This window comes from Drosophila grimshawi, unplaced genomic scaffold, assembly GCF_018153295.1.
Source record: "Drosophila grimshawi isolate 15287-2541.00 unplaced genomic scaffold, ASM1815329v1 contig_1377, whole genome shotgun sequence".
Taxonomy (NCBI): domain Eukaryota; kingdom Metazoa; phylum Arthropoda; class Insecta; order Diptera; family Drosophilidae; genus Drosophila; species Drosophila grimshawi.
The window spans coordinates 24272116-24290896 of record NW_025062900.1 but is presented as its reverse complement, the minus strand read 5'-3'; the positions used below and the strand labels follow the sequence as shown (position 1 = coordinate 24290896).

The following is an 18781-nucleotide window of genomic DNA, read 5'->3' as shown; positions in this document are numbered from 1 at the left end:
AGTCGGCAGGCGGATGTAAAAAGCAGAGAAAGTAAATGAGAGAGTAAGAGAGAAAGCTTGAAATGGATGTGCGAAAGGGAAAAAAGGTTCCAAACAACTTGTCCAAGTGACGCCAGAGGAATTGTAAAGGAATTGTGCTTAATTTACTTTTACTTCCCTTTTGCAGCTCCATCGTTTCCTCTTATTTTTTTGTGGTTTCCTCCTGCGCCCCTAATGACACTTTAAAAAATTCATTTAATTTGGACATAAAAATACAAATAAACCCGAGTTTAATGTAATTAATTTGCTAAACGAAATGCACGCAGTATTTCCGCGACCTACAGCTTTACTCAAAATACAGAATTTCTATAGGACAAGCGAATGCCAGCTAAACGGTAAAATATATTGTTTTTAATATTCAGCGTCAAAAAAAGTGTTGGCGAGTTGCATGCGGCGTGAAGGGATTGAAGTTATATTGCTGCTCAGCGTACACACAGCAAAATGATATTGCTAAAGCGCGAATAGTAAGTGGCAGCATCATCATCATGTTGCTTTGGATAGATGAATGCGGCAAGTGGTGAGGGGAGCACAGGTAAGGAGGAGCACTCGTTTTACAGAAAAGCATCAACTTTTGTTTAACGGCAACATTGAAATGAAAGGGTACATTTTTGACAATGGGAACTTACGGATACCCTAAAAAATAATATATATATAAGAAAATCAATCTGAAGAATTATATCAAAAGCTTTAAGGTTGGCTTGCAAGGGTGACAATTAATTATTATTATTTTTATTTACTTTAATTTTAAAAAGCGGTTATAGCAGAGACTATATTAATATTGCTATAGAGTTATCTCTGTAGTCCTTGCTTATATGCCCAACTAACCTTCTGACACATATAAAATGCCTTTTTAAAGTGTATGCCATACATACAGAGAGAGAGCTAGCTGGCCATAATCATGGACACGCACGTAAAACAACACATACACATCCAAAGCTAAACAGAGTGCTTGGCAGAGAGTTGCCGTTTTGCGAGGAGACGGACTGTAAGCGAGGGGCTGGGCCAAATATCATGGGCGTCGACGACAGCAGCAGCAGTACGGCATTAAGCACGTCGCCAACATAAATATTTTAATTTTGCTAAAAATGTGTGCTGAAAAGTCTCCTTTTTTGCATTAGGAAGTGCGAGGCGAAGACACATACACACGCACACACACACAAAGCATAAACTAAACAAAATGGCGTCGACGAAAGGATGCGCAACGCAACGCAGCGCAGCGCTCATAATTATTGTTTTTGTTGCTGTTATTCCTGCTGCTGCTTCTGCTGCTTCTGCTTCTGTTGTGGTAGTAGTGGTGGCTGCCTGCAATGGTGATGCTTGTAATGATAAGCGTTGTTGGTGTTTTACTTTAATAGGTAAAATGATGTGCACCCATAGACAGACACATGGACACTGCCGCACACCCACACAAAAGGCTTTGACTCAAACACGACTCAAAGGCATAAATTATTGTGGTTAACAGACAACAGAGCCCAGAACATGCCAGTAGCTGGAGCAGCAGACGTTGCACGAACTAATTCTAGCTCCACCGACAGAATGCCCTTTAGCTGCGCTCTCCCGAGTTTCAGCCAAATTAAAATAGTGCCGGCCCATGTGGCAACTCTGCTGTTGTTGCAAAAACAACTTAACAAGTCAAAGTAACTTGAAGCTGGAATAATGTGACGGTAGGTTACAGAATATGCAAATATATATTTATATGCACATGTTTAAAGAGTTTGTTGCCACATTTAACAATTTATATAAGAGCAATAACCATATGGCAAAATAAGCAAGTACCGAACGACAATTGAATTTATTAATTATATACTTGTATATAATACAACACTCTCATTTGACAGTGTGTGGTTGGCTTTTGGATCCTCACAAATGTGCTCAAAATAAAGTTTAACTCTTGGTTTTCTTGTTCTTACTTCAAAGCAATTGAATTGAGTTTAAATTTTGATTACATACAATTCGATATTTTATTAAATTTTGATGGATTTGAGTACACACAGTGGTTGATGTAAGTTTGAGTACATATGAAGAATATTATGTGATGATTCTAATAGTTTATAATGATTTGGGATTATTATTAGAGTTCCTTGCTTGTAATCACTGTAGCGATGCTCGTCTGTGGGCTGACAATTTGAGAATAGCATATAAGATTCCGATGCTGATCGCAAGCAATACCAAACATTTCCATATAGTCCCAATTATTGAGGATTCATGTTCTTGAAGTAACACCGAGTAAGCCGGTTGCATATTATCGCAACTATTGCCAACGAATATACGATAAAACTTTTGTGGTATTTCCAAAATGAAACCAATTTTTGAGGGGGTCTGAAAACACTCGGGATGCTGTGCTCTCATATGGGCCTCACAAGTCTTTCCATGTGGATTTAACTTGCACAGCAAATCAAGATAACGTTGATATGGATTTAGCCAAGACATGTTGCTTTTATATTGTGAAAACTATCTAAACTGGTATTTTCTTAATTTTACAAGGTATGTTTCCTTTTTGCTTTTGAATTCTTTTCTATGTCAATCTTTACAAAGGTGTCTGATCTAAGTCTGATTGACACGTCTAACATTAAGTTAAATACTGAGGTAGAGTTGAATACCTATAAATTAGCTGAGCATAGCTGACAGGCAACAAAACAGTGAAAATAACAGTAACGTGACTTATAGTCACGGTAACTGCAAATGGTATTTAACGTATCCAACACTTTTTAGACCAGGAAGGGCTAGTATTTTGAGTATTTTGTAATATCAAAAAAATATAAAAATATAAAAATCATATGAAATTATCGATATATCGAATTGAATTTCCATTTTTGACAAACACAGTAGGCTTTGTCATTGTCAGTTGAGAGCTAATGGCATCGGAAATCATCATTCGATCTCTCTAAATCAACTAGGAAGCATCAATTGTACAAGTTTCATTTAATTTTGTGTATTTTTGCTGTGAGCATGGAGACTTCTGTAGTTTTGGATGACTTGCAAATTGTGCCATCCGCTAACGAAAATACAAATAGGGATGGAATGCGCAATGCAGAGGTCTTCAATAATGCAATTGATGGCAACGCACCGAAAAAATCACGTAAACGCCTTCGCGGAGACAACATCTACCACATGGATAAAGACAATGTAAGTACATAATTACAAATTACGGTACAGGAGGGAGGACTGCACATATGCAATCAAATGTTATTGTTTTGCCATTTTAGTGTTCGCTTTAAATAAATTTGAGAAATTCTTAATGGAATATAAGTTCTTCAATGAATTACACATTTCGTAGCCAACTGAAGCGCATCTAGTTAAACTTATACATATATGTTTGATAGTATGTTTATAAAATGAGTTTCTTTTTCATTTTCTACATCGCGTATAGCAACTGCACTCTAATGGACCTTTATCAATGGGTGGAAAAAACTCAAATAGAGCTCAAGGACAAGCCCAAGACCAAGGTCAGGCAATCTCATTTCGTGAATGTATGGCCAGCACCCCCATAGGTCAAGGTCAAGAAGAGGCACGCGGCAAGTACCGTGGGTCACGTGGTGGTGGTGGGGGAGGAGGTTTTGGCGGTGGTGGTGGGGGAGGAGGTTATGGCGGTGGTGGTGGGGGAGGAGGTTATGGTGGTGGTGCTGGAGGCGGACGTTTTTCAGGCGGCTCCAATAACTACAATAATCATTCGCACCGTGGTGATGAGTATTCTGTAATTCAAAAGCTGCGCAGCCTTAGCGGTCCAACTATTCAGATAGAAACGATGGAGGAGCGTGAGGAGTTAAGGTTTGCCGGACGCAATCGTCTTTATGTTGGAAATTTGACTGATATTCATAATATTGACGGATTGCATGAGTTGTTCAAGCCGTATGGCGAACTGGGCGAGGTTTTTTTGAGTCCCGATAAGAAGTATGCGTTTGTCAAAGTTGATTATTATGTCAATGCTGAAAAGGCTAAGCGTGCCTTGGACGACACAGTAGTAAATGGACGCCCGCTACGCGTCCGTTTTGCTAACAACGCAACCGTCTTGCGCGTTAGCAACTTAACACCCTTCGTATCCAACGAGCTACTCTATAAGTCCTTTGAGATTTTCGGACCCGTCGAGCGAGCCATCATTACGGTCGACGATCGTGGCAATCATATGGGCGAGGGCACCATAGAGTTTGCAAAGAAATCGTCGGCGACTACCTGTTTACGTATGTGCCAGGAGAGATGCTTCTTTTTAACTGCTTCATTGCGTCCATGTGTGGTGGAGCTAAAGGAGACCGAGAACGTCGACGGATTTCCGGAAAAATCCCTCAACAAGAACAGCAAGTACAACCAAGAGCGCGGCCTTGGACCGCGTTTCGCTGAACCCAACTCCTTTGAGTGCGAATACGGTACCAAATGGATGGAGCTGTATGATCGATATCGCTTCGCAACAGTTACCCTCAAACGCGAACTACAACTGGCGGGAGAAGATCTCGAATCCAAGCTGAATATAGCTCGCTATGAGCGAGAAACTGAACTTTTGCGTGAAGGTGAGTATGTATACCAATGCACTGAGAAATATTTATGGATATATCTGAGATAAACAAGAATAATATTATGATTTTATAGAGCTAAATAAGCGTGAACGCGATAAGGAACGCTTTAAATCGAATTGGGAAATGAACCAGGAACAATCTATGGGGTTCAATCAGAGCTGTTCGGACTCCTTGCTTTATTCTCAGAATGGATTGAATGGCCACCTGATGTGTCAGGATGGTCCAATGAGACGTCAGCAACAGGAAAGACCTTTATATATGCCGGCTATGCCAAATAGTTTCGGCGGCAACAACGACTATGGATCAAAAAATTTGGGAATGGACAATTCACCATTTGTGGTTTTCGAAGGTATTTTAAAAGTTATTTACATGTTTTTAATATCGATTCATCATTTACCTAATGGTTATCTAGATTACAAAACTAAAAACGATGAAAATACTGAACCGGCTGCAAACAATCAGGTATTTACTGGGGCCTTATAGACTATTTCAATTTTAATTTTATTGTGTTGGGCTTTACGATTTACCGAATAGGTTGCATTTGATAATCATTTTGAAGATAACCAAAATAATCCCATTATGAATAAAAACAATGAAACTATTGACGATAATAATAACGGATTGTGGGGACGGCGCAGGAACTAGTCATGGGATCAAAACGAATTAAATTTTCAAATTTCAATAACAAATTAAAATTTCAAGGACCATCACACCTCTTATAAAATGCCTTACAACACATAATTCATTCAACATACACATTAACAAGGCTGATAACACTTTTACAATATCAAATCAAATCAAATAAAATATTATCTGTGTGGGTATATCGAAAATCTGAATCGTACATGTTAAAATAATTAAGGTACTACATTTTGAAAGTCTGTATAGATGCACTAATGATGATAAATATGTAACTTTAGTGGTTTAGCTAGTTATTTTTTTGCTTATAAAGTCCGCAAAAGTATATACGTTAAATATATATATATATATTTATTTTTATTTTTTTGAGTCGTAGATAGCTTGATTAAGGACCAGCACCTCGTCTATTGCAAAGCACAATTCGCAGCTTGACAATTTTCAGCTGTCGCTTCTGCAGCATTTGATTTAGGTTTATTGACACATTGCGCACATGTCGTTTAGTCAATGGCAGACAGCCAAGCCCTCTTGACAACAGGTAGATTGACAGACATGGATGTTGAGCTGTCGCCAGACATGGATGTTTGTGGCTCAAGTGCAGTCTGCTCCTGTCCACAGAAATGTTGATTTCAATCAATACATTTTTCAATCCACTTCGCATCCCACTCTATCGGCGTTTTCAGACGGGAAAATTGATTTGATTGCACTTTTAGATAGTCCCATCTATAGCAAACACTTGCTCATACTATTAAAAATTATAATATTTTATTTGTGCATATTGTTCTGAAATTTTTTGATTATAATTTTGCATAATTTATAAAAGGCTGCGTAGTGGAATAAATATAAGTCGCATCAGCTATAAAATGCTATATTAATGTTGCTTGAGCAACAACATATTTCGTGCCACATTGCGTATGCTTAATGCGCGGCATACGGAAACCTTGAAATGCACTTAAAATTCTTACCGTTAGCATTTTGACACCGATTTTTAATTGTTGCTACAGACTTGTTTGGCTTTCTTTCCGAGTGTATATATGCGTGCGTGTGTGTGTGTGTGCGTGTGTGAATTGTGAAAATGTGGAAATTGGCACATTTGCTGCATTTGCATTCTGTGCTTTTCTAAATAACTAAATAACTTGGCAACCGCATTTGTTGGGTTTTCCAGAGACTGCCTGGCCATTTCTATGGCTGCCCGCTTTCACTCGCTCCTCTAATCACATGTCCCACTTTTCGGCTCAAAGCTCTGGTTTTTCGTTTCTGTTTTTCGCTTATTGTCGCCATATATCAGCGCCGTCTGCAGATTTGTGGCACCAGTTGAATACTGTTCCGAGCTTACGTGATATTCCTTCATTAAATTTTGTCTAATTTTAACAAGAACTTAAACCGGTCTATGAGGGCCGACTTCCAAATTTCTCATCAAATTAAATGTAAATCACTTTACGTCTATGTAAAGTGGTGATGTGAAGCTTACCCTTGAATACGCCTTTCTTAGAATGAGTTCTATTTTAGTCCCAAAAGAATAAGAAGCAAATAGAAGCAGATTTCTTTTAGTTCTGACAATTGGACTGCATTAATAATTCAAGAAATCTATCAGACAAATAAGTGCCCTTGTAAATTGTAGTAGTCTGCTGTCGTAGACAGTGGTGGTATCCTTTCCATGCCGCTTTTTCTTATAGGCTTACACACACAAGCATCAGCCAGCCTAAGTCACACACACTATATACAAAATGGTCTAAATGTTTTAAATATGAGCTAAACAAAACGGCAAAAAAGAAACAGACCCTATTACACACGCATTCAAGTTGACGTATCTGAGAAATTTTAAACTGGATGTAAACCCAACAAATACCTCAAGATATCAAAACATTTAATAGGGATCATCATTTGAAATGTTGTTTAAAGTATCTTATTAAATTTATGACTCCAGTCAATTTACCAAACTGCTTGAATCTGGATAAGAATGATAATTACTTGTCAAGCGGAAATTTTAAATGGCATGGATAAGTGTAGGTAATCTGCAAACGACGACTATAAGAAGTTTAAACGTAACTGAACTAGTAGGCTAAAAGTGCGCATGGCAACATCGATTATACAAAACAAGAAACGGGAACACACGCACTATGGTTGTGTCTGTGTGTTGTGTGTGTTGCACGTTTGTATTCTTAAAGCTTGCATTTTTGTAAGTATGTACGAATTAAAATCAACACCATATCATCGACATCCAAGGAGAATGATTGTTAAGAAAGTATTCAGAATGTTTTTATTTTGTATTTTATATATAATATTATTTTTTAATTAATGCTTATACATTTTAAAAGAAAACTTAAATTGTGGGATAGATATAAGTTATGCCTAACACACCTTCTGTTTCAATATAACTACAAGATTATAGAACATTCAATTTGCAGCAAGTTTTATGGAGAAAACATAAATCGTCACAAAATATAACAATATTTCTAACAACACACCAAAATTTAGATACCAATAGGGAATGTAATATTCGACGTGTACTTTCGCCTCTCAAAGTAAGCGCACCACAAACTGCATTAAAAAGTTGCGCACCTTTGGGGCACCCCAAATTGCTGCAGCGACCAAAGCAAATGCAACAACAATAACAACAATGAGCTTTACACAACCTAAAAACAAAAGAAAACAAGAAAATAAAACAGAATGAAATTTCTATGTTTGTGACTGTTGCAGATGGAGGGCTGCCTCTGATGCTGCTTTTAATAATTATAATTTTTGCTAGAGTCAACAATTGGGCAAGGGAGGCTCGCCGCGTTAGCGAAGGAGTGGCAAGGCGCAAGGTGCAAGTATAGAACTTTAAACATATAAAACTTTAGCCAAAGTAAGTTAGGTTAGTAATGTAATTATTAAATTATTTTTTAATTACTGCAAAGAAGTCGAAGTGTGAATGAGGCAAAAGGGGGAATTGCTATTCCAATTACATGCACACAACATATTCAAATTGTGGGAGGGGTCATGGCGCTGCTGTTGATTAGCCTTGCACAGGCTCATTATCCGCCAAGCTTTTGATTTAAAGGTATGTATTTAAATGCTTGACAATTGATGTCCTTCAATAAATTTGGCAACGAAGTCAACAACGGTAAGAGTATTCCAACAGCACTAGCCACTATTTCTGGGCGCCCACGCCCATTTGATGTCAATTGACAACCGCAAGTGCAGTTGGACAGAAGCTGCTCGAAATTAATTGACATATGTTGCAGGCACTGCAATCCTGATTTTGGCACCGGACATGACCTCGACATCTGGTTTGTGTGCTTGCGGTGTTTACTGATTTTGGCATTATGCGGCTGTCCTCTATACTTAAGCTCCACCCCGCCACCAACCTCAATCCTCCTACCTATCTCTGGCACTTTGATCAGTCGGTCCGTTTGCATTTTAATTAACTAACTAACTTAATGAACTTGCTTAACTGTGCCGCAACCGTACACTCGCAGGTGTTATCAAGGTAGAAGAAAGTATTATATACACACAAATGTATTCTTGTTCTTTAACTTAAATTCGATTTGAAAACAATTTAAGTGAATGCAAGTACCCAGCTTTGAATATATGTCTTGATTTGATGCTCTTGAGAACACTTATGTAAAATACAACTGATTTGATATATCTAATATGACATGTCTTGTAACGAACACGTTGAAGTGTGCAGCAAACTGGAGGCGTACTCTGCCTAAAGGGTCGACTGCTCACGGAAAATGGGGTGGGTGCTTTTGGTAACTAGTAAGCTGCCGGAGTGCTAAAGGAACGGAATAAAACAACCAGACAGAATAGCTAACATAATCCACTAGTGATATATTAGATCGAATAATAGAGATGATGTTCTTCTTCTTTTACCCGCCCAATCTGTATAGACTAATATGCGGTGCCTTTACTCTAGTAAAGATGCAAAACCATACTTATCTCAGGAGCCCATTCAACTATTTTAAACCATAATTAATTCCTTATATACTTTGTAATAAAGGTATAATTTTTAACATTAATTTTAGGAGTTTTACTTAATTACTAGTTTTCAAGTTTCATGTTTGGGAGTCTTACTTAATTACTAATAATTCATTCTATTTCTTTTTCTTCAATTTGAATCAAATAATATTCAATTATAAACTTATGCTACAAAGGCACTTGGCTATATATATATATATTTATGTATGTAATTTGAGTTAACTAAGCCAGGCAGGTATTTATATATGTCTTTGTATGTCACATCTGGTATATGGTCATTATTGGTTGGTTATTTTCTTTATAACTCGCGGTCGCGGTTACGCCGTACTTACTGCACTAAAAACAGCTGTGTTAGTAGTCGACAGGCCTGAAGCCGGATTACGTTGCTGTTTGAACTTTAAAACAGATTAGACAATATAAAAGCTGATCTTACATATATGTACCATACCAGTTTAGTTAACGCATTATAAAATTAAATATTAATTCTTCACAAATTCATTCCATGTTAATTTAACCTACAGTTCAACTAAATTGTTGTGTATGGCCTTGTAGAGTTCAGTCCTAAATAATCGAAGTCTTGCAGTTCGGTAACTATTTCTTCGGGATGATTCGGCCAACTGCCGCTCACATATGATCCGATACTTGCGCAAGTTGGTGCACTTTATGCCAATAAGATGTAAGACGTTTGCGTCCGAGACTTCTGCACTGATCCGCCTTAATTGTTATCGGCAAAACGCTTGTCGCGCTCGAACTGACCAACTAGTGTAGGCGTCGCACAGATGCTCTGAGTCAGAGTTGCTAATTAGGTCACTGATTATAGTTGCTAATTAGGTCACTGATTAGAGTTGCTAGTTAGGTCACAAACGGATGTGAATGGTTCCGCTGACGAATCATTATCGATCAGCTGTTTACATGTGTGCTTAGAGGCTGATCGTTGTTACAGTCACGTCTCAAAAAAACGTTACTAGTGCGAATGTTGGTGTACACATTGCCTAATGCTCCTAAATTTTGTTAAGTTGAGTGTAAAAATTAAGTAAACTATACACATGCGATATTTTGCTAAATTGGTTGTCGCGGCCATCGAACCAAATTAAAATGTCAATAACTTTTGTGCATTTTCATTTTGTTTGTTAGATTTTCAGTTTTTCTTATAATTGGTTGGCTTTGCTGCCATACGCAGTTGGGGCCAAAGTGCTGCGCTTTGTACAATATCAAAAATATTTGATATTCTGTGGAGTTCTCCACTACTTATTTAAATTAAATCCAAGGAAACATTTAAACATTTTAAAGTTCGACATGATTTTGAATATAAATTTTAAGTTGCTTTTTCTAAAATTGATTTCTTATTTTTTCTATTTAAATTTGCATCAGGAAATATATTAAAAGCCTTTGTCCCTCATACACCCAATGGGTATATATGTATGTATGTATTTGGTGTTGTGTATTCTATGAAATTTAAAATATATACTAAGCGATAATTTGTATCCCTTACTGCGACTAGTTCGCAATACGCATGACATCGTTATATATAAAAAGAATGTCCTCGCAATGGGAGCTGTCATGAATTGAAAGAAAATTCACATTAGTTAAGTTGGTTAACGTCAAGGCTATTCCAAGAAGGGGATATGCCTGCTGTTAGTCTGTGACTCTTAAGTAGAGTACTCTTGCTTTAGCTAGGCTCTTTTGATATCATAACATACTATAATTTGTTTATCTTTACGTTGGAACTCTCATTAAAAATCAACGGAAATGCAAACCCACGCAGGGGAAGACCTTTGAGCCTGTCAAAGTGAGTGAGCTCGTGGGCAGACGGGTCAGGGCTAGGAATGCAACTGCTAGATTTACTTTATGCAACCAAAGATTCTGTTTGCTACGTAAATGAAGCCCATGTTGCATTTTTCTTGTTGAAAAGTCGACAACGGAGATGGAGACATTGTTTACTCGACTCTATGTTGCGAGGCGAAAGGGTCGGGTTTGTTTGGTCCGCAATAAGTCGAAAGTATTGGTGACAGCATGAAATGTAACCTGGTGTTAACAAAAAATAAAAATATAAAAAAAACCATTGCGTACAAATGGGTTACGAGTGCAAGGCTACGGAACTGCAGCTGTGCCAGCCCGATGAAAGGCGGATGGAAACGCATAAAAATCGATTAATGGATTAAGAGCACGCCATGCAAATGGTTGAACTCAGCGTGGTCTCAAAGGTTGAAATACTTGATAAGCCTCTGTGAGAACTTTTCCACAAAGAAACACAAAAAAAACACAAAGCATTTCTCATACGCCATGTGCGACTAATTGTCAATGCTGTGGTTTTTCCATCTCCATATTGTGTATCGCATATCAATCGATCTGATTGAGTTGTGGGCAATTCAATCGGTCGGACAGAAGTGCGATATAATAAGTTCTTGATTTTATGGCAGCAAGATTAGCTATTTTTACGCTCACATTCGCATTTGTTGTGCGGTGAGTCATTAATCGTTAAATGAATTGGGCGCCTCTTAACCCCTCGTCTCCTCATTTCTCCAAGCTTTAATACTTGTTGTTCTCAAATTGATGGTTGTGCTTTATGGTTACAGCAGTTGTTCAAATCTGAGCACTAACCCTTACACATTGCCCTTTGCCATTTTCATTAGAGTTGTTTGCAAATTTTAGCGGCACATTAGTTGGCTTTGCTACAAACTTTACTGTTTTATAGCTCAAGCTTTTCCAGTGTGCAACAAGAAGAAAAGTTTCAGTTTTCCAAGCGTTACTAATTTATCTGTATCTATATATAATAATTAAAAATAAGAATTGGCATTTAAGATTGCAATTTTTATTAAAAGGAAGAAAGCATGTAGCAATATTATTCAGACTTATTGACTTATAACAAGCTGGTAACAATTTTTACATTTCTTCGTCTTGATGTAGAACAGAAGCGGTCCGTAAAATCCACTTATTCAGTGTGGGGACATTTGCATATACACCCGGATATGTTGAAAGGGCACAGCCCTTGCCATGGGAAACAATGCCGACCAATTGGCCCTGGTACACCAGAGGACCTCCAGAATCACCTACGCATGCATCCTTGCCAGGAGCACTTGCACAGATCGATGTCCGAATGAATACTTTCTCACCGTACACCTTTAAGCACTCGGCGCGTGCCACAATATCAACATTAACGCTCCTCAAACGATTGGATGTCGGCCCGTTAGTGTAACCCCAACCGGAAACGCTGGCTGTGGATCCAATGCTAGGCTCCTCTGTGGCCAGTGGAATGACTTGCACGAACTTGCTCAGCCGAAGGGGCGAGCTTAACAGCAGCAAGGCTATATCATTTGTTGCAATTATATTATCATACTGCTCATGCAATGAGATGGCAGACACTCCAACCACTGAGCCACCTAAGTTGTGGGTGGTGGCGCCAGCACGCACTGAAAGGTCGTTTGGCAACTTATCATAGGCACAGTGGGCAGCAGTTATAATAATATTCTTGCTATAGATGACACCACCGCACCAGTTATAGCCGTTCAGTTCCAGGGATACTTGCCAGGGCGCTTTCTCGATGGATATCTCGACACCTCCAATGATCCTCCCACCATCCACAGTCATTTGGCCCAGACTATTGGAATGGGAAGGAGCCGCAGACAGCAAACCAACTGATGTGAGCAGCAAAAAGAGACTGTCAAACATTTCAGAGTACGGTTTATGTTAAACTTGAAGTAGTGCCAGCCAATGTCTCTTTTTATAGGCAAAAGCATTTCCAGTTCAACTCCCATAATTTCTGAAGTAGTCATTAAATATTTAACTTATTGCCTGCGCTTATCTAGGCTTCCGCTGTTGGGTATTTGCTGAACTAATTACAATTTTTAAAGTAGTCAAGTTCGAGCAATACTGAACATTATACATACCTATCTGGCAATTCAGTCATTCATATTATTATTACTGAGTTTCGAACAGAATTACTCCTTGATGGGTGTTCGTTGCCCTGCAAACATTTCTGGCTTATGTTGACCAGGCATCACACGCATCTAATTCAAATTTTACTTTTCTGCTTATACCACTAACCTTATATGTAAACACAGAATTCTTATAAACACCATAATCATACAAATTCGTAAATACCACTTAATTATTAAAATCCATACACATAAACATGCCCAGGACTCCGATTTACCACCACAAGGATTTGGTTTCAGTGTAGTGGCTTTAATTGCTCTAATGGCAATTAAATGATTTAAGGTATGATTAAATCGAGGCTAACCAGGTCATTTGCAAATCAAGTGCAGTTCATATTCGCCAATATTTTTGCGATTGTTGTTATTGTCGTGGCTGTGGTTATGTTTTGGTCGTCCTGTGGTCCTGCTGTTTGTCGTTTTGTGGCCGACACTAAATTCGAAACTCTGGCGAAACGCCTAATCAACGTGTGCCCTGCAATTAAATGCAGCTACGCCCTTTATGGTGTGAGTACCGAAAGCTGGCCTTTTGGGCATCAATTGGCCATGTGATTACTGTGCTGTGTATCAGGGGCATGACTAAGATCTTTGTCGTGGGCTTTGACCCCTTAAAATGTCTATAATTAGATATTATTTTTTAATTTTACCATTTTAAACGGTGTGAAATGCAATTTCAAGAATTACAATGGTTGTTTATTGAGTATTTGATATGAACAACAACAAATTTAAATGTAAATTAGGTTTGTGTCAATTGGAGTGATTCATTGAGTTGTTTTCCTGTATCAGCTAGAACTGAATATTATCCATTTTAATATGCATATGTAAATCGTCCTCAATATGCAGGCGGTGCACATAAGCTGCAAAAGGCAAACAACGAATATATTGAAAAGTGAAGTACAAATGAGTATCAAAATCAAAAAATGTTAGGAGATTGCATATCATTAAGCAAATAACACTATTAAATATAAAATATCGAGATATGGCAAATATTGATATTAGCTAAATCTGGAAAATCATATTACAAATTATTCTAATTCTAATCAATTAAGCTTTAGTAAAGATAGTTTATTTCTTTGATATGAAGATCATTAAAAGCTGAGCCAGGCAAATTTATTTTTGCTTTTGGGCCTTTGTATTGAATGCTTTTTTCATCGATGCCAATATGTCATAATTAATTTTAGTTTGCAATTACTTTCAGCTTACCACCTGCCAGACAAGATATGATGATGAGCAATGACATTAGAAAGCGGGTCCATTTGCATCGTTTCTTTTGTTTATGGGGCATTGGCAGTTGGTCCAAAGTATTAATATAGTCGATACACATTAGTCGCGATTTCCATTGCCTGTTTTGCACATTGTGCTGCAACAGGTTGTCCAGTTCATCCTGTGATAAGAGTATGGGATCCGGCAGCAAGTCAACGGGCACTGGTACGCTTTTTATTTCCGAGCGATGCATTTGTTTAAAAATGCTCCGAATAGATTGGTTGAGACTTTGTTCTGCTGGCGGCGATCGAATGCATTGAACAGAGAACCGATGGCTGTAATCCAGATCCTTATGGAAATTAAAAGAGTGGAGACTGATATTGATCTCAACGAAGTCATAGGGCTCAATGCATCCACAGTTTGGACTAGCATTATATTCACATGGCGCATTCGACCGTATCTTGAAGAACAGCCTGTTATCGGTGGGATTCATAACGGTGATTAAACGTCTTTGCGTGCGATCGTAGGGCGCATAGAACGTCATCTTTTTTGGGCTAACACTGAAGATAACCGAATTCATGTTCGCTTGATATTACATTTTTTCAAAATATTTTTGTTGTTACAAAATATTTTTCTTTATGGAAGTTGATTTGGATTTCTGACTGCAACTTTACACGAACAAAAGTTCTGAATTGGAATTGTGTCTGAAACATGCCAAATATTGTAATATTTTTGACAACATTTCCATATGTTGCCCTAGCCCATTGCACAGATGACAGAGAATCATGTGCGGGCTCAAAGTCAAATTCCATCGAAATGTTTTGCATTTATGGGCATTGCAGCAGTTACTCCTGTCAAAATGCAAGTCGCTTAACCATGGCTAAATGCGACCGATTGCATGCTGCGTCATTATGCAAGCGAACTGATTTGCAAATCATTGCATTCAACCAGCGGCCAGTTTCGAACAATACTAACTACTGCTACTACTGTTTATTATACTTACCTCACAGTCGTCCGACGCTTTAACCATTTTTGAAATTGTCATGAACATAGTACATAGAATGCTCAACAGAAGCGATACGCCACACGACAACTGAATTATTATAAAAATTAGGTCAACCTGCAGTTGTCATCTAAATGAAATGTTATGCAATTCAATTCAATTCTCCCTGTCCGTTGTGTAATATGGCTAAAAATCATTGTCACCTGATAATCATAGTTACGCTTAACAAGCATAGTGGTCATTTCTCTCCACTTTTGAAAGCATGTACGAATATTACTCTATAAATGGGCTTATAACAAACACCTGGCTTACGTCAAAAGCTCTCGCTGCATGTAATTTATTATGCTACGTAGTATTTGGTCAGGTGAGTAAATATATTCAGTGAGTAAATGTATTTAGCTCTTGGTGATTGCATTCACGAACTCCTCATAGTTCACCAAATCCTGATCATTCACATGATTTTCCAATAAATCGTTCACCTCCACTTCGGTAAGACGTTCACCACTCGTTGTTAGGACACGTCGGAGCCTGTCTGCTGATATATATCCAGTCTTATGCTCATCGAAAAAGCGCAAACCGGATTTAAACTGTTCGTTATTGAAGGCAGTGTCTGCTCCAAACTGATGAGCTGTAGACCGTGACATGATGCAATCATAAATTGGCAAAAATTCGTCAAAGGAAACTCGTTCGTAACAGGATGCAATCAACTCCCGAATGTACTGACGTATGCTCGCCTCACTAGGATTGGAGCCCAGTACGCGAAGACATTCGCCCAGTTGCGAGTGCGAAATGTTGCAATCGCCGCATTGATCGAACTGTAGGAATATCTGTCGCATTTTTCGGAGCTGTTCTGGTGAGTGTATTCCGGCCATGATGTTTATTGTGTAGTGATTGATGGATTAATGAGTGAGGTGCGGTTTTTGGAGTGTGCGCATCCAGAGTGGAGTGCGCGGATACATATCTTCTGCCCAGTTACGAACAACTGCACAGAGGAACTAGAATCCAATTGTTATGTGATTGCGAAAAACGGATGTATAATAAATTTTGACATGTTGACAGCCAAAAGAATCGAGCGACAAACTGAAATATTTCACCAGCCTAAGATACTCCGTACAAAGGTTGCTAGACATTTTCATTCGTCTGCATTTAAATCTTGATTAGTTTTACAATATATTCGTAGATTAATATACTATTAGAAATTGTTATATTTAATTGCAGTATATCCAGCTTAAATTAATTTTAAAATCAAAACTCAAGCTAACACTTTGATCAATTAATTCAATTTTTTTTTAAATGATGTAGTCAACAAACAATAATGTGTTAAAACTAGACTAGCAGTATGTAAAAAACTCAGTAAACATTTTTATTTCAGGCAGCAAATATAAGTTTTACAAACTTTAAAATTTGTTTTGAGTAACGAAAATTCATCGTACGCAGTTAACAGTTAAATATTTTACTTTTATTTGTTTCGGTATAAATTAAATTTAAAATGTGCTTGTGCGAATCTTGCCAATGTATGGATGAGACTTTTTGCTCTCTGAAAGGTAAAGCATTATTTCTTGGTATGTGGACTTTAGCGCATGGTATATTACTCCCAATGGGAACGCTACTCTACTTGAGGACTGTATATCTTGGTGTGCTAATCTTAGGCGCAATGCTTTTCGTCATCCATATCATAGCAGGCATATTGCTGCTAGTGGGCGTTTTAAAAGTAAGTTCGTAAGATTATGGTACTTATGCACTTCACTTTAATTCAACTTTCTTTTATCAGTCTAAGGCGATGATCTTTCTAGTTGGAATCGTACTAAGCTCGCTTGTGCCTTATATTTATTTCTTTACATTTTATTTACCAGGTGAGCAATTTAAAAATGTCTTCTAATACGCTGTACTTATTAGGTGGGGAGAACAAAATTATATGCCAGAAGTAATATTATTTAATCTACTTTCGTCTGTCTGTTTGTCTGCCCTATTTTCAATTTTTTTTTTTAATCTAATTAATTGTAATTTTTGTTATTTAATACTTGCAACAAATTAACAATTACGTGACGTTTCTTGGAATATACGTTCCACATTTGATCACTGCATGTCGCCAATAAGATACTCACCTCTATCTTTACAATTTTAAAGAGTTATGCGGTTTTATCGAATAACAATTTTCGATCCTCCCAGTGGATGTAGTAGCACCAAAATTGTAACACTTTGTCTGTCGCGGTACTCAGGCGAGTTCAGAATTTCAACGAATGGACACAAAACCTATATACCCTTACCTCTTCCGTATCAAAGTGTACAACACATCTGCAGTAATCTATTAACTTTAATCACGATAGTTTAAGTTAGAAAGTAAAAAACGAAAAGAGCTCAACTTATATTTATCTGGGTACAGTTTATCTCGTAGTCGAGAGAGCTCGACTATATTATATATATTAATATATTTATTTTTTTGTTTTCTGTATGTTTTTTTTCTCTTTTTTTCAGTCGTTCAAGTAATATTCACCATATGCTCATGCAGATATTATTCCAAAGTACTTAAGTGAATAAAAAGTTATGTGAACCCCAGAAATGAAATGTCTCAGTATTCAATAATGTTACAGTCAAACATATATTTTAAGATATTCATTTAGCATTGAAAATTTATCAAAAACAGTTGTCAAGTTTCTCGTAAAATTTACATTATTCAAATTTAACATGTGCATGTGCGAGTCTGCTCAATGTTTGGATGAGGTTTGTTGCTCTCTAAGAGTAAAAGCAATATTTCTTGGTGTGTGGACGTTAGTACATGGCATATTATTTGGAGTAGTAAGCGGTATTACCAGTTCAGAAGTCGATGCTACTGCGTTTGTCGCGTTCGTAATAATTTGCTTCCTGCATACTATAGCTGGGATCTTGCTACTATTGGGCGTTTTTAAAGTAGGTGCTTAATTCTGTGGTATTTATTCGCACAATGTTAATTCACCTTTTTTTCAGAGTATGCCAAACATATTCCTTGCTGGCATCATCACAAGCTCGTTTCTGCCCTACTTTTTGTTTCAGCTAATTTATCTACCAAGTAAGGCAAATAATTGAATCTTGATTCAATACCCCGTGTCCATAAGGGATAAGTGCATATAGATATAGCTTACAAGAGAAAAATTCTCCGACTAAAAACCCATAATGTTTAATCTTGAACAGCATTAGCAGCCAAGTAGATCTCCATAAGTCCGTTTATCTTCTCGATTTACAATTTTTTATTACAAAAAAAACACGATTTTTCAAATTGTAGGCAATATAAAATTATTACTGTCAAGTGTTTTTGTGCCTCTAAGGTTTTACATGGACACAGGGTATATCTCTGTCAAGCACTACAATTGTTTACTTACATTTTTTTTATTTGCTTTCAGTCGTGCAAATCATATTTACCATCACAGCTTGCAGATATTATAAAAAAGTACTTGATCAGTAACTAGAATTTGTAAAATAATAAAATAATATTTTTTTAACTCAAAGTTTGAAAAAGGTTA

The 18781-nt window shown here is 37.4% G+C and overlaps 5 protein-coding genes across 6 annotated transcripts; 2 read left to right on the top strand and 3 right to left on the bottom strand.

Moving 5' to 3' along the window:
• Nucleotides 1-2951: 2951 nt before the first annotated feature.
• On the top strand, nucleotides 2952-5386 carry LOC6566417 (protein no-on-transient A). The gene is made up of 5 exons (XM_032739383.2): nucleotides 2952-3165; nucleotides 3410-4541; nucleotides 4621-4896; nucleotides 4960-5009; nucleotides 5082-5386. The coding sequence occupies exons 1-5, from the start codon at nucleotides 2989-2991 to the stop codon at nucleotides 5190-5192; spliced, it is 1746 nt and encodes a 581-aa protein (XP_032595274.1). The 5' UTR covers nucleotides 2952-2988; the 3' UTR covers nucleotides 5193-5386.
• Nucleotides 5387-11942: 6556 nt separating this feature from the next.
• LOC6570523 (trypsin alpha-3) lies at nucleotides 11943-12836 on the bottom strand. Its single transcript, XM_001996713.3, has one exon. The coding sequence runs from the start codon at nucleotides 12813-12815 to the stop codon at nucleotides 12030-12032; it is 786 nt and encodes a 261-aa protein (XP_001996749.2). The 5' UTR covers nucleotides 12816-12836; the 3' UTR covers nucleotides 11943-12029.
• A 914-nt stretch (nucleotides 12837-13750) lies between these two features.
• LOC116805712 lies at nucleotides 13751-14994 on the bottom strand. Of its 2 annotated transcripts, none has more exons than XM_032739470.2 (2): nucleotides 14271-14929; nucleotides 13751-13935 (listed from the first exon to the last, which is right to left on the bottom strand). In XM_032739470.2, the coding sequence occupies exons 1-2, from the start codon at nucleotides 14859-14861 to the stop codon at nucleotides 13861-13863; spliced, it is 666 nt and encodes a 221-aa protein (XP_032595361.2). In that variant the 5' UTR covers nucleotides 14862-14929; the 3' UTR covers nucleotides 13751-13860. The 2 variants fall into 2 exon arrangements, with proteins under 2 accessions (XP_032595361.2, XP_032595362.2); XM_032739471.2 differs by having other exon boundaries at nucleotides 13752-13935; nucleotides 14282-14994.
• Nucleotides 14995-15679: 685 nt separating this feature from the next.
• Nucleotides 15680-16156, bottom strand: LOC6566513 (myosin-2 essential light chain). The gene has a single exon (XM_001993365.3). It carries the CDS (start codon nucleotides 16154-16156, stop codon nucleotides 15680-15682), a length of 477 nt encoding a protein of 158 aa, XP_001993401.1.
• Nucleotides 16157-17948: 1792 nt separating this feature from the next.
• On the top strand, nucleotides 17949-18723 carry LOC116805714. The gene is made up of 3 exons (XM_032739477.2): nucleotides 17949-18191; nucleotides 18249-18330; nucleotides 18662-18723. The coding sequence occupies exons 1-3, from the start codon at nucleotides 17970-17972 to the stop codon at nucleotides 18721-18723; spliced, it is 366 nt and encodes a 121-aa protein (XP_032595368.1). The 5' UTR covers nucleotides 17949-17969.
• The last annotated feature ends 58 nt before the right edge of the window (nucleotides 18724-18781 follow it).